Below are 16569 nucleotides of genomic sequence, written 5' to 3'. Positions count from 1 at the left end.
CTTGGTGTATCAGGACGACTCTCTAACCACCTGAGCTCCTGCCCAGTGCTGGAACAATTTATTTCAAAGGATAAAGATATTTCTTATTATATATATTTCCTTCATAAGGAAATGAATATTTACTGTGTTCATGACTTTATTAAGTCTATTAACCTTGGTATCTCTAAAGTAGGTACAAAGAGAAATAGGAAAATACCCAAGAATCAATGAGGAAAAATTCTTTTGAGGAAATGAGTTTGCCACCACTGAGAAAAATTGCTGAAAGTACTGGAGTATATTGTCCTTAAGTATGAATACTATACTCAGATTTAACTGAATCCAAAGTACAGACTCAGTACTGGTTGCCTGCTTACTTGTTTCATCACTCTAAGCCTCTTTCCTTTTTTAGGAGGTGTCTCAGTCCCATGGAACTCAAGAATCTAACACATGTCTCAGAATTCTTCCTCCTGGGTCTCTCCGATGACCTGGAACTGCAGCCTCTGCTCTTGGGGCTCTTCCTGTCCATGTACCTAGTTGCTGTGTTGGGAAACATGCTCATCATCCTGACTGTCAGCTCTGACTCCCACCTCCACACCCCCATGTATTTCTTCCTCTGCAACCTGTCCTTGGCTGACATTGGTTTCATTTCTACCACTGTTCCAAAGATGATTGTGGGCATCCAGACTCACAGTAGAGTCATCTCCTATGGGGGCTGCCTGACACAGATGTCTTTTTTTTTATTTTTTGCATGTATGGATGACATGCTTTTGACTGTCATGGCCTATGACCGGTTTGTGGCCATCTGTCACCCTCTGCACTACTCAGCCACTATGAACTCACACCTCTGCTGCTTCTTAGTTTCTGTGTCATTTTTCATGAGTCTTTTGGAGTCCCAGCTGCACAATTTGATGTTATTACAGTTTACCTGCTTCAAGGATGTAAACATTTCTAATTTCTTCTGTGATCCTTCTCAGCTCCTTCAACTTGCCTGCTCTGACACCTTTCCCAATAACATAGTCATGTATTTTGTTGGGTCCATCTTTGGTGGGGTTCCACTCGCGGGGATCTTTTGCTCTTACTATAAAATTGTTTCCTCCATTCTGAGAATTCCAGCGATAGGTGGGAGGTATAAAGCCTTTTCCATCTGCGGTTCTCACCTGTCAGTTGTTTGCTTATTTTATGGAACAGGTGTTGGAAGTTACTTTGGATCAGCACTGTTGTCTTCCCCCAGGAAGGATGTGGTTGCCTCAGTCATGTACACTATAGTCACCCCCATGCTGAACCCTTTCATTTACAGTCTGAGGAACAGGGACATTAAAAGTGCCATATGGAGGCTCTGCAGCAGAATAATCTAATGTGAACATCTCTGCAATCCCTTTGCATTATGGTTGGTAAAATTCACAAAACCAAACATGTAGATCAGTGAATGTGCTTTCCTTGGTCACATTCTTTTTTTGTCTCATAGTTTTCATTCCTCTCTGTGCTTCACATATGAAATTTACATCTTTTGATTTGTCTTTAAATTGGCAGAGTACTGTGGGAACTTTTGATCATCATAATAAATGAATGAGAAGTACTCCTCATTGATTCTGATATCTAGGTGAAATGCACAATTTTCTTAGTATGTACTTAAACTTTATTTCCCCCCCATAGTTTTAGAGTATTTTCCATACAAAATTTGCATCTGTCAAATACATGTATTCAGGTAATTTCTGAGTATGAAATTCACTGGTTTTCATGTATGGATTTTCTTGGAATGTGCTGGGTGTTCTATCGATATAAACACTGGTGACTGGGTCTGTTGGAGGAGTTTGTCAAGAAGATGTAAAGGCCAGTCGACCCAAGAGCTGGTTGTGGAATCAGAGAGCCCTAAGCCTCTCCCCTGTCCTTGGATTGTTCATTTCACTTGCCTACCCTGAGCTAGAAGCTAGCCTTAGGAGACTATCTGGATGTATATATGACTGAATGCAATTAGATTGTCAAACTTTAGAGGGAAGACAGGGTCGAGTGTATGGGAGGTAGGGGGGTGTGTGAATTGGGGTAAGGTAAATAGATTAACCAATGAACTCATATGAATATATGTATAACCCATAGACACAGACAATAGTGTGGTGAATATAAAATGGGGGTTGGGGTGGGAATGTGCAATTAGGGGGGAAAAAGGGACATATGCAATACTTTCAACAATAAAGATTTATTTTTAAAAAGTACCTTGACTGTATATAAATGTTAAAATTTGGCTCATATGAAACACTTTCCTAGAAAAGTACAATCTTCCTAAATGGAATCTGGAAAAAAAATCTGAATAGATAGATTACAAATAATGAAAGTGAAGCAGTAACAAAAAACGATAAAAACAAAAAACAAAAAATCTCTCAACAAACAAAAGATGTCTCAATAAATTTAATGTGTTTATATCATATCAAGCAACTTCTCTGACCATCCTATCTAATAAAAGAGTAATATATAAATTGACCATCAAACCAAGACACAAGATGCCTGCCCCCATATGGAGACAAGATGGCCACCACAAAATGGATGTCAAAAGATGGTCTGAGGAGAGGTCAGTTGTGGGGAGCTAGGGGTGACAAGACCAGCAAAGGAGGGCAGATGGAGGAGACAAGGCCAGCAAAGGAGGGCAATTTAGGGGAAACCAGGCCTGCAGGTAGGGCAGTTGGGAGCACCCAGGCGTGCAGAGGAGGCAGTTGGAGGGACCAGGCCTTCAGGGGAGGGCATTTGCGGGCAATTAGGCCAGCAGGGATGACCAGCCTGGCAGAGGAGAGTAGTTGGGATAGATGAGGTCAACAGGGGAGGAAAGTTGGGTGGGACCAGAGCTGCATTGGAGGCCCATGAGAGGGGTGCAGGGGGGGGGGGGTGACAAGGCCTGCAATGTAGTGCAGTTGGGGGTGGACAAGGCCTGTAGTGTAGTACAGTTGGTTGAGACTCAGGCCAGTAGATGAGGGAAGGTGGGGGAGACTAGGGTAGTTGGGGAGGGCAGTTGGGAGGGTCCAGGATTGAAGAGGAGTGCAGTTGTGGGCAATCAGGCTGGCAGGGAGGGCAGTTAGGAGTGACTGGGCCAGCAGAGGAATTGGTGGTGGTACCATTGTTTGGAAAGAAACAATCGTTGTGCCGCAGTGAAGGGGACAGAGTCCTGGGCCTGCAATCAGGAGGCCTGTGTCTGAGTCCCACAGCTGTCTCCCACTAAGTGGGATGTGTGAGTTCATCTTTTCACCTCTCTGGACATAGAAATGGGGAAATAACACCCATTTCTGGCAAATGAGTGACACCATTTATATATAAAATATATATTTATATAAAATGTTTATATTCTATTACATGGAAAGGAATAAGTTTCTTAGAAAATTCACGACATAGATGCATACAAATGTATCTTCTGCTGACACCAGGAGACATTGCTAATAGGAGAGAAATTACTGGAAAGAAAGCACTGGGCATGTGGCAGCCATGTCACCCACACTCTGTTTCTGGACCCAACGGAGAGTCTATTCAATAGTTAGCAGATGGTTGTTGTCTCTGCCAAGCAGAGGATAGGCCCTAAGGGGATCAGAAATGAATGTCACTCAGATGTTTCCCTCCAGTTATTCAGATTCTACCCTTTTAAGAACAAAAATGTCTGAAACGTTCCATACTGTTGTACTGCCTGCTGTTTGTCCCAACTCTCCTGTTTGTCCTAATGATGACAAAGAAATGCTCCTGACAGTCCCTCTCCATCCCTCTCCTCCACAGTACTCACTGGGCAGGTCTGTCTCTGCTGGAGTCTGACCAAGGAGTGGGAATCCACTGCCCCTGTCCTGCCTGGCAAGCAATGAAGGGTCAGGTTCCATCAAGACTGGCAGGATATCAGAGTTAGTCGTGGGCTCCTGATGCAGTGGAGGCGAGAGGAGAAGACTCAGATGTGAAGCCCTCTGGACTGAGACAGGAAGCTGAAGGGCTGGAGGCACAGCTGATTATCTATTGCTGCATGGCCCTGGGAGCTCAATGCAGAGGTCATAATTAGTCAATGGGTCTGGGTTATCCCAATCTCTGATGCTGTTACTAATAGAAGAGGAAAAGGGAATGTACTTTTTAAGGTTTCAGGCATTTCTCTTCTCAGGAGAAAGTGCCCCTGTAGTTCTCACTTCCAAGTTGCAGGAATTTTATAAATTTAAACAATATTTTTCAATTGAAAAGCAGCAATGTGTAACTTGTATGTCTGCACATTCATTGAATTGACCAATCTATGGAGGGATAATTATATTTACTATGTCAAGAATATGATACCATTTCTATTTTCTCATTTAATATTTATGTCCTAAAGAGAAACTTCTTTTTTTCCATAGTCCAGCTTTGGGGTTTTGCAATTTATGTGTTGAGATGTGGTTTTTCTTTGGTTATTTAGAAAGACAATCAAAGTTCTATTTTTTTCTGTGGAATTTATGCATACTGTTACATTAGACAACCATCTATTTTGATACACCAAATTGACAATTTTCTTAAATCCTACAGGGGAATTCACAGATGTCTGTGTTCTCAATGTAGGGCTGCAGTCATCCTGTTTTTTCTTTTTCTATTTTTTAAATTAAATTGATTGGGGTGACATTGATTAAAAAAATTCTATACGTTTCAGTGTATAATTCGCTGTTTTAAAATATATTTTTATTGATTCTGAGAGGAAGGTAGAGAGAGAAAAAAAACACATCAATGATGAGAATTATTGGCTGGCTGTCTCCAGCACATCCCTTCGGTGGATCCAGCTCACACCCCAAGCATGTGACCTTATCCAGAATCAAAACCAGGACCTTTCAGTCTGCGGGCCAACGCTCTATCCACTGAGACACACCGTCTAGGGCTCAGTATATAATTCTATAATACATTATAGGCAGGTTGCATTGTGTGCTCACAATCCCCAGTCCAGCCTCCTTCATCACCTTTTATCCTGAAACCCTTTTCCCTCATCTACTGCCCTTCACACCCTTTCCCTTCTGGTAATCACCATTCTGTTGTCTGTGTCTATGAGGGGGGTTTTATTCTTAATCCCTTCACCTTTTTCACCCAGCCCCCCAAACTCTTGCCCTCTGACAGCTGTCAGTCTGTCATCTGAATCTATGAGAATATTTCCATTTTGTTAATCAGCTTAACAATAACCCACAACCTTCGGACCAACTTATTTCCATTTTGTTCCTTTATTTTGTTCATTAGATTCCACATATAAGTTAAATAATATGGTAGTTTTCTTTCTCTGAATGGCCTATTTCACATAGCATAATACTCTCCAGGTTAAAAAAAAATGTATAATAAACACAAAATAAAAGAACAACCTTTAAAAAATACTCTCCATCACATGAAAACATGCTCAAAGTCACTAATTGTCCTAGAGATGCAAATCTAAACAACAATGCTATATCATCTCACACCTGTCAGAATGGCCAACATCAACAAATCAACAAACGACAAGTGTTGGCGAGGTTGCGGAGAAAAAGGAACCCTGGTGCACTGCTGGTGGGAATGCAGACTGGTGCAACCACTGTGGAGGACAGTATGGAGTTTCCTCAAAAAACTGAAAATGGAACTCCCATTTGACCCAGTAATCCCACTCCTAGGATTATATCCCAATAAGCTAGAAACACCAATCAGAAAGGATATATGCACCCCTATGTAAATAGCAGTACAATCTACAATAGCTAGGATTTGGAAATAGCCTAGGTGCTCATCAGCAGATGATTGAATAAAAAAACAATGGAATACTATGCTGCCATAAAAAAGAAGGAATTCTTATCATTTGCAGCAACCTGGATGGAATTGGAAAACATCATGCTGAGTGAAATAAGCCAGTCAATGAAAGAGAAACACCTCGGGGGCGGAGCTTGAAGATGGCGACCGAACAGATGGACTTGTTCTGACCCCGGTCCCAAAACAGATAGAAGCAACATCTGAGTCGCTCAGGGAATGTTGATTAGCAGCTAAGGGGCAGCGGATCACTCTAGGAAGGTAAGGAAGTGTCCGCTGGACAATTTTTCCTGACCAAGCGGCCAGCACTCCCGACTTCTCCCGGAGCTCCGGGCTCGGCGCAAAGGCGGCGCCACCCTACCAGGAAGGGAGCAGCTTCTCTGAGGCCTGGAAAACCCACAGCCGAGGAGTCCATCGAGCACCTGTGGCGCCCCGATCGGAGCAAGCGCGTGGATTCAAGGAAGCTCTTCAACCACCCACAGAAAGGTCAGAGTTTGCGTGGCTAGGCTGAGAGTTCAGGCTGCGATAGCCCCATTGCTCCCACGAGGCCCCGCCCCCAGAGCGGCCCCAAGCGCCGCGAGGCCCCGCCCCCAGTGCGGCCCTGAGCGCTGCGCCCCGGAGCGCCGCGAGGCCCCGCCCCCAGTGCGGCCGCGGCCCCGCCTATATTGTAGCCCAGGAGAGCTGCGAGGGCCCGCCCCCAGAGAGAAAGAGGGCCAGAGCAACCAAAGTCTGGGAGGTCAAACCAGTAACACTGACACCTAAGGGCTGAACTACAAACTGCCTTTTTTTTTTTTTTCTTTTTTTTTTTTTTTTTTTTCTTTTTTCTTTTTCTTTTTCTTTTAATTAATCAAAAATAAATGGACACAAATAACTAAGATATAGCCTACCTAAAATTAAGGACTACCTTACAAAACTGAGGTGCAGTGGAAAGCTGGGAACTGCAAGACTCTCTGATCCAAGAACCAGGCATACCAAATACAATAACAGAGGAAGTGATTGAACTCTACTGGACAATTTTATGCTAATTATACTATTCTTTATTTTATTTTCATTTTTTACATTTTTTATTTAATTTTCATTTTTTACATCTTTTACTTCAGAAACGATTTTTTTTCTTTTTTCCTTACTTGATTTTACCTTTTCAATTATTACATTTTTCAATCTCTATCTTCACTATTACTACTGCTATTTTGCAATTTTTTTTTTCTTTTTCTTTTCCTCCCCAGTACCATTTTACTTCGTCTTTATTTTACATTGGGAGTAACCTTCATTCTATTTTAATCTCTACTATAGCATCATTCAACCCTATCTCAATTTGACCTTTACCCCATCACTCTCTTACTAAACTTTAACCTTTTAGTCTCCAGTTTATCCTATCCCTTTCCGGCTTTAGTTTTTCCTCTATTCTTTCTGTATACCCCCTGCTAAAGCTCTCACTATACTCATAGACCTAAGTTCCAACCCCTGATACAAGTGTATAAATATCACTCTCTGCACTATATTAACTAGTAAAAAAAAAAAAAAAAAACACAAAAAAAACGGTTCTACTTTCTATCCTTTTCTCATTGTTTGAGTGAAGGTTGATTATTGTGAATATTTGTGCTTTTCAGTGAAATTGTTATGCTTATTCCAGTGTTGTTATTGTTGCTTTGTATTTTTTTTAAATCCTCTGTTTTTGTTTGTTTCTTTGACTTCTGTATATCATAACCTTACTTAATAATAGTGGATATTGTATTGTAGTTTGTATTAATCTCCAAGTATTGTTACCGGCATTGGCTGGGCTCAGTGGTTGATCTATGGCAATTTTCTCCACATATATATAGTTTGTTTCCCATTTTTTTAGTTTGCTTCTTCTCTCTCTCTCTCTCTCTCTCTCTCTCTCTCTCTCTTTCTCTCTCTCTCTTACTCTCTCTTCTTTTTCTCCCTGTTTTCTAACTTCATTTTGTCATTACTTTATTTCTTCTTTGACTTTTTTTTTTTTTTAATTTTTCTTTATTTTATTTTTACCTTCCTTCCTTCCTTCTCTCCTATACCCTAATTTGCCTATCGCTAGGGGTTACCTTTATTAGAGGTTATTAATATTGTAAATACATTCCTGTTAAGTGCCTCTCGTGTTGTACCTGGTAGTGTTGTATTTTGCACCTATAAATTAACTCAAGAGAAAGAACACCACATAACCAGACATCCTGAAAACAGATACCATGGGAAGACAAAGAAACACCCCACAAATGAAAGAAAAGCAGGCATCACCAGAAAAGGAAGTAAACGAGCCAGAGGCAAGCAGCCTACCAGAGCAAGAGTTCAGAATAATGATTATTGGTTGGCTAAAAAGAATGGAAGAGAAATTTGACAATAACCAAGAAGAAATGAGGAAGAACCATCAGGAATTGAGGAAGAACCAAGAAGAAATGAAAAATGACATCGCTACCATGAAGAACTCAATAGAAAGCATCAAGAGTAGACTAGATGAAGCGGAAGACCGCATCAGTGAGCTAGAAGACAAGATGGAAAAAAATACCCAATTAGAGCAGCTTCTAGAAAAAAAGATTAAAAAGCAGGAGGAGAGCCTACGGGAGCTTTGGGACATTACAAAACAAAATAATATTCGAATAATAGGGGTTCCAGAAGGAAAGGAAACTGAGGTAGACGTGGAAAAAGTATTTCAAGAAATAATGACAGAAAACTTTCCTGAGATAGAGAAGAAAAAACCCACACGCTCGCAGAGTCCCAAGCAAAATGAATCCCAGAAGACAGACGCCAAGGCACATTATAATTAAAGTGGCAAACAACAACGACAAAGTAAGAATCTTAAAAGCAGCCAGAGAGAGACAGAAAGTTACTTACAAAGGAACCCCCATCAGACTAGCAACTGATTTCTCAACAGAAACATATCAGGCCAGAAGGGAATGGGATGAAATATACAAAGTCATGCAAAGGAAGGGTTTGAATCCAAGAATACTGTACCCAGCAAGACTATCAATCAAAATTGAAGGGGAAATCAGGAGCTTCACAGACAAAAAAAGACTGAAGGAATTTATCTCCACCAAACCAGCAATGCAAGAAATGCTAAAGGGTCTACTGTAAAAATAAAGAAATAGGAATTGAAGAAGGAACATGGGTATAGAATAAAAATGCCATCAAATGAGTACCTATCAATAATAACCTTAAATGTAAATGGATTAAATGCTCCAATCAAAAGACATAGGGTGTCAGATTGGACAAGAAAACAAGACCCTTACATCTGTTGCCTACAAGAAACCCACCTCAGAAAAAAAGATGCACACAGACTGAGGGTGAAGGGATGGAAAAAAGTTTTCCAGGCAAATGGAAAGGAAAGAAAAGCTGGGGTAGCAATACTTATATCTGACAAATTAGATCTCAGAGTGAAGGACATAACAAGAGATAATGAAGGCCACTTCATAATACTAAAGGGTACAATCCAACAAGAAGAAATAACCCTGGTAAATATATATGCACCCAATACAGGAGCACCCAAATACATAAAAAAACTGCTGGAGGACATTAAGGGAGAGATTAATAGCAATACAATCATAGTAGGAGATTTTAATACCCCACTGTCACCCTTCGACAAATCATCTAAACAAAAAATCAGCAAAGAAATATCAATCCTAAACGACTCACTAGACCAGATGGAATTAATTGACATCTTTAGAACATTCCACCCCAAAGCCACAGAATATACATTCTTCTCAAGTGCACATGGGACATTCTCAAAGATAGACCACATTTTGGGACATAGGCAAAGTCTCTTCAAATTCAAGAAGATAGAAATCATATCAAGCATCTTCTCAGACCATAGTGGCATAAAACTGGAAATTAATTACAATAAAAATAATCCAAAGAAATCAAATACATGGAGACTAAACAACATGCTATTAAACAAGGACTGGGTTACCAGAGAAATCAAGGAAGAAATTAAAAACATCCTGGCAACAAATGACAATGAAAACACAACAATCCAAAATCTATGGGACACAGCAAAAGCAGTTTTGAGAGGGAAGTTCATATCCTTACAAGCCTATTGCAAAAAACTAGAAAAAATGGTAACAGATGAACTAACTCTACAACTCAAAGAGTTAGAAAAAGAGCAACAAGAAAAGCCCAGTGTAAGCAGAAGGAAGGAAATAACAAAAATCAGAGCACAGATAAATGACATAGAGACCAAAGAAACAATACATAAGATCAACAAAACCAAGAGCTGGTTCTTCGAAAGGATAAACAAGATTGATGGACCTCTAGCCAGGCTAACCAAGAAACAAAGAGAGAGGACCCAAATAAACAAAATCAGAAATGAAAGAGGTGAAATAACAACAGACCCCACCGAAATACAACAGATTGTTACAAAATACTACGAACAACTCTATTCCAACAAACTAAACAACCTGGAGGAAATGGACATATTCCTAGAAAAATACAAACTGCCAAAACTCAATCAGGAAGAATCTAAAAATCTCAATAGACCAGTGACGTGGGAAGAAATTGAAACCGTCATCAAAAAGCTTCCAGCAAACAAAAGCCCAGGGCCAGATGGCTTCACAGGAGAGTTTTACCAAACATTCAAGGAAGAACTAAAACCTATCCTCCTCAGACTATTCCAAAAAATCCAAGAGGAAGGAACACTTCCGAACTCCTTCTATGAAGCCAACATCACCCTAATACCAAAACCAGATAAAGACAACTCAATGAAAGAGAATTACAGGCCAATATCCCTCATGAACATAGATGCCAAAATCCTCAACAAAATTCTAGCAAATCGACTCCAGAAGAACATCACAAAGATCATACACCATGACCAAGTAGGATTTATTCCAGGAATGCAAGGATGGTACAATATCCGCAAATCAATAAACGTGATACATCACATAAACAAATTGAAAGATAAAAATCATATAGTCATATCAATTGACGCAGAAAAAGCATTTGACAAAATCCAACACCCTTTCCTGTTAAAAACTCTTAAAAAGGTGGGAGTACAAGGATCATACCTCAACATAATAAAAGCTATATATGATAAACCCACAGCCAACATTATACTCAATGGGCAAAAACTAAAACCATTCCCTCTAAGAACAGGAACAAGACAGGGATGCCCACTCTCGCCACTCCTGTTTGACATAGTTCTGGAAGTACTAGCCATTGCAATTAGACAAGAGGAGGAAATAAAAGGCATCCAAATTGGAAAAGAAGAAGTAAAGTTATCCTTATTTGCAGATGACATGATATTGTACATAAAAAACCCAAAAGACTCCATTAAAAAACTAATTGACTTAATAAATGAATTTGGCAACGTAGCAGGATATAAAATTAATGCCAAGAAATCCATGGCATTTCTATACACCAACAGTGAAACTACAGAAACAGAGGCTAAAAAAGCAATTCCATTCACCATCGCACCAAAAAAATTAAGATACCTAGGAATAAATTTAACTAAAGAAATAAAGGACCTATTTGCGGAAAACTACACGACACTGAAAAAAGAGATAGAGGAAGATGTAAGGAGATGGAAGAACATACCATGTTCATGGATTGGTAGAATCAACATCATCAAAATGTCCATACTTCCTAAAGCAATCTATAGGTTCAATGCACTCCCCATTAAAATACCAACGACATATTTCACTGACCTAGAAAGAACTCTCCAAAAGTTCATTTGGAACAATAAAAGACCCCGAATAGCCACAGCAATTCTGAGAAAGAAGAGTAAAGTAGGAGGGATCTCAATACCAGACTTCAAACTATACTACAAAGCCACTGTTCTCAAAACAGCCTGGTACTGGCACAAGAACAGACAAATAGATCAATGGAATAGAATTGAGAACCCAGATATCAACCCAAATCACTATGCTCAATTAATATTTGACAAAGGAGGCACGAATATACAATGGAGTCAAGACAGTCTCTTCAATAAATGGTGTTGGGAAAATTGGACAGACACATGCAAAAGAATGAAACTAGATCACCAACTTACACCATTCACAAGGATAAACTCAAAATGGATACAGGACTTAAACATCAGACGGGAAACCATAAAAATACTAGAAGCATCCACAGGTAGCAAAATCTCAGACGTATGCCAAAATAACTTCTTCACTGATACTGCCCCTAGGGCAATGGAAGCTAAAGAGAAAATAAACAAATGGGACTACTTCAAAATAAAAAGCTTTTTTACAGCAAAAGAAACCATCAATAAAACAACAAGAAAGCCCACGGTGTGGGAGATCATATTTGCAAATATTACCACTGATAAAGGTTTAATCTCCAACATTTACAGACAGCTTATACAACTAAATAAAAGGAAGATGAATGATCCAATTAAAAAATGGGCAATGGACCTAAACAGAATATTTTCAAAAGAAGACAGAAGGAAGGCCAAAAGGCACATGAAAACATGCTCAAAGTCACTAATTATCCGAGAGGTGCAAATCAAAACAACAATGCGGTACCATCTCACACCTGTCAGAATGGCCAACATCAACAAATCAACAAACGACAAGTGTTGGCGAGGTTGCGGAGAAAAAGGAACCCTCGTGCACTGCTGGTGGGAATGCAGACTGGTGCAACCACTGTGGAGAACAGTGTGGAGTTTCCTCAAAAAACTGAAAATGGAACTCCCATTTGACCCAGTAATCCCACTTCTAGGAATATATCCCAAGAAACTAGAAACACCAATCAGAAAGGATATATGCACCCCTATGTTCATAGCAGCACAATCTACAATAGCCAGAATTTGGAAACAGCCTAGGTGCCCGTCAGCAGATGATTGGATCAAAAAACTGTGGTACATCTACACAATGGAATACTATGCTGCCATAAAGAAGAAGGAATTCTCATCATTTGCAGCAACCTGGATGGAATTGGAGAACATCATGCTGAGTGAAATAAGCCAATCAACGAAAGAGAAACACCACATGACCTCACACATCGGTGGATGATAAAGATCTTTATAAACTGATGAACCAAGAGACAGATATAGAGAAAGTAAAGCAACAGGCAGACTGTCAAATTACAGTGGGGAGGGTAGGGATATCAGGGGGAGATAATAGATCAACCGAAGGACTTGTATAAATGCATATAAGTACAACCAATGGACATAAAACTATGGGGAGGGAGGGGATGTGTGGGAGGGCGGGAGGGGGGCAATAAAAAAAAATCAAGAAAATATGTAAAAAATAAATAAATAAATAAATAAATAAATAAATAAATAAATAAATAAAAAAAAAAAAAAAAAAGAAAGAGAAACACCTCATGACCTCACTCATTTATGGATAATAAAGAACATTATAATCTGATGAACCAAAAGATAGATACAGTATAGAGACAGTAAAGCAACAAGCAGACTCAAATTACAGCAGGGAGGGGAGGGAGATCTGTGGGAGATAAGAGATCAACCGAAGGACTTGTATACATGCATATAAATACAACCAATGGACACAAAACACTAGGGAGGGAGGGTATGTATGGGAGGGGGGCAATGGTAAAATATATACGTAGATAATAATTTGATTAAATAAATAAATAAATAAATAAATAAATAAATAAATAAATTAAAAACATACTCTTGAGATTCATCCACTCTGTCATAGGTGGTAAAAGATCCTTTTTTTCTTTACCCTTAAATCCCCACCAATGATATGTTTTTATTAATTTTAGACAGAGAGGACAGGAAAGAGTGAGAGAAACATTGATGTGAGACACATCAATTGGTTGCCTCCTGCATGCAACCTTGCTGGTGATTGAATCCACAACCTGGCTGGGATAGGACCTTGCAACCTTTCGGTTTATGGGACCATGCTCCAACCAACTCAATCACACAGCTATGGCAAATTTTCTTTTGGTTTTATGACCTTTCTTATGCTGAGGTGTGCTCCCTCTATTCCTACTTCAAGTTTCTTCTGCACTTATTGATATGATCAGGTGGTTTTATCCTTCATTCTGTGTATGTGATGTCCCAGGTTTATTGACTCATGACTATTGTACCAGCCTTGTATATCTGGGATAAATTCCACTTAATTCGAGTGCATAATCTTTTTAATGTGTCTTTGTATTGCATTTGCTTATATTTTGTTGAGGAATTTAACATCTATGTTCATCGGGGATATTGGCTATAATTCTCATTATACAGTTGTAAGGTCTTTATCTGCATTTGGAATCAGTATAACGCTGGCCTCTTTAAATGAGCTAGGGAGTCCTCTCTTTTCTTGAATTTTTTGGATCGTTTGAGAAGAATAGGTTTAATTCTTCTTTAAATGGTTGGTAAAATTCACCTGTGACATAATCTGGTCCAGAACTTTTGTTTGTTGAGAGTTTTTGGTTACCACTTCATTCACATTAGTTGCAATCTGTCTATTCGGATTCTTTCCCAGATTCAGTTTTGGAAAATTGTATATTTTCTAGGAATCTGTTTGAAATATAGTGGCAACCATACTTTGGTAAAAACTGCTGTTTGAATTTTAGCCTTGCTATCTGACTTCGACCTTCGATTACTTGCTGAGGAGTGGGAAATTACTGACCTTGCCTGGAGGGTAGAAAGTTACTCCTCCCTCCCCCTCCTGGACCTGAAGGCCAAATCAACAGTCTGGGTTAGTCAAGGCTAAAAGAACAGAACGAACCAAGAAGGGAGATTAGGCCATCTGGCCAATGCATGCAACCACAAGGTTAAGCGATATAGAAACGACCTCCACCCCCTTATTTGAAATGTGCATAAAAAGCTGGATTTGTAACTGCTTGCTGCTGTTTGTTGCCTGCTCCTTCCTGGCGGCGGCAGCCCAGATTCGAATCTGTAATAAAATTTGTTATTTGACTCCGCAATTGGCTAGTTGGAGTTGTTTCCCGGGTAGGGGTCTCTGCCTCTTGGGTGGTCTCTTCTCCATTCAACATTTGGGGGCTCGTCCGGGATTAGAGACCCCCAGATGGGCAGACGCCCCATTCTTGTTGTCTGGACCTTCTCGCACGGCGCCGGTAAGTCGAGGCCTCAGTTTTCTGTTTCTGTTAAAGTTGCTCTCGAGCGTTTGCAGATCTTGAGGACGGCGGGACGCTGCCATAAGTCCTAAGATCCAACCCAGGAGGGGGACACCCCGACTGCGGTCTTAGTTTTGGTTTCGGGTGTGCCTGGAAGTGTGAAAGAGATGCTGTGGTATGTCTGGTTTTTTGTATTTCTAGGAATGTTACTTGTCGTCCTTGTTTTGGATTTATTTGTTGCCTAACTGTTTATAGATTGGGAAGAAAGAGAGAAATGGGGCAAGGAAACTCGAGGGAGAGTCACCTAAGTCCCCTTGAATGTATGATTAAAAATTTTTTCTGACTTCAGAAAAGGGTGAAGGCTATGGTGTTTCTGTAGATGCCTTCACTCTCCAGAGACTCTGTAAGTTGGAGTGGCCGAGATTTGGGGTTGATTGGCCTTCAACAGGGACCCTAGAAATGGGGCCCTGTACGGGAGTCCGGCGGATAGTCTATGGAAGCCCCGGGCATCCGAACCAAATTCCCCACATTGATATTTGGATTGATGTTCTTTTTGATAACCCCAAATGGCTGAAGGAGTGTGGTTGTCTCCCTGACAAAGGAAAATTGGGAAAGAAACCCTTAATTTGTTTAAAGCTGAGTGCTCTGATGGCTAGCAAACCATCCCGAGTGGCCACTGGGATTCCTTTTTCCCAGGGGTGTTTTGTTTTCTATCAGAGGGGAATCGGCCCGCCTAACAATATTTATGTCAGAGACCAAATTCTAAAGTTGTGTACAAGAAGGAAGCTTGAGCTAGCAAAGTTGCCAAGTCTGTCCAGCAAGTACAAAAAAAAACAAAAACAAAAACAAAAAACCTAAATGAATCTTATTTCTGCCACCACCCAGTCTTGATCAGTGGTGGAGGAACTGTCTCAGAACTGTTTGTTTCAATTGGCCATTTAAGTTTAATGTAATTAATGATTACAGTACATTATAAAATCTTTAAAAGAAAAGGAAAATATTTTGTGGGCCACTTGGTCCTTGTGTATATGTCAACTCTTAAGTTATAATTTTAAAATCAGTAAGAGCTTGTCAAAAAGGTCAGGGGGTCTGATTGTAGTGTAGGGGTCACCGGTTCCCCCATGGCACCTTTGCTAGCAAGAGGCAAGCGGCGGACTGCCAGATGAAAAAGCCCTGGTGGAAGCACCTCCTTCGACACCTGGGACCCCTCGGACCCGTGTGCTCCCTGCCTCAGCCCACCTGGTGTCTATTCCCTCCAGGGGTTGTTTTGAATAGCTGGAGACAGCAGATAATTCCCCACCGTGAGGCGGAAACTACTCAGGGGTCTTCAAACTACGGCCCTCGGGCCACATGCGGCCCGCAGAGGAGTCTGATCCGGCCCGCCAGGTTTTTTGGGCAGTGAGCGCAGCCGAGGTGTTACAGTAGGAATTAGTAGTTCATATAGTCCGGCCCTCCAGCTCTCTGAGGGACCGTGATCTGGCCCCCACTTTAAAAAGTTTGAGGACCCCTGACCTAGATGATACTGGTAACAAGTTTACAGGAATGGCTGGGAGTCTTCAGCTAAAGAATATGTTCATTTGCATTTGAATGCTACTCCAGTGATCCACAGGGAGTGGCAGGTAATTCCATGGTGAAGATGCCCTGATGGCCTTGCTTACAATGTTTAGTCTTTGTCATTGGTATCAGCTAAGCAGGGTCATATAGCTACTTAAGTATGAATTATAATTGAGAAATGTAATGTTATTAATCTGAAGAAAAAAAATGCCAAATATATTTTACTTGCCAGCTTTAAAAGTTCAAAGTATAAATTAAATTAGGAAAAGTTAATTACAGTAACTAAATACCTAGACTATGGCAGGCTAAACTGTATTACATGTGTTAAGA

General features: G+C 40.4%; 1 protein-coding gene across 1 annotated transcript; it reads left to right on the top strand.

Annotated features, from left to right (window-relative positions):
- Positions 1 to 356: 356 nt before the first annotated feature.
- LOC311623557 (olfactory receptor 7E24-like) lies at positions 357 to 1334 on the top strand (the record flags this gene model as incomplete). Its single annotated transcript, XM_084885755.1, has 1 exon — positions 357 to 1334. Exon 1 carries the CDS (start codon positions 405 to 407, stop codon positions 1332 to 1334), a length of 930 nt encoding a protein of 309 aa, XP_084741881.1. The 5' UTR covers positions 357 to 404.
- Between the last annotated feature and the right edge of the window lie 15235 nt (positions 1335 to 16569).

The sequence above is a fragment of the Pipistrellus hanaki genome (assembly GCF_964339955.1).
Source record: "Pipistrellus hanaki genome assembly, chromosome: 5".
Lineage (NCBI taxonomy): Eukaryota > Metazoa > Chordata > Mammalia > Chiroptera > Vespertilionidae > Pipistrellus > Pipistrellus hanaki.
The sequence above is the reverse complement of the archived record's forward strand: the minus strand, read 5'-3'. Positions and strand labels throughout refer to the sequence as shown.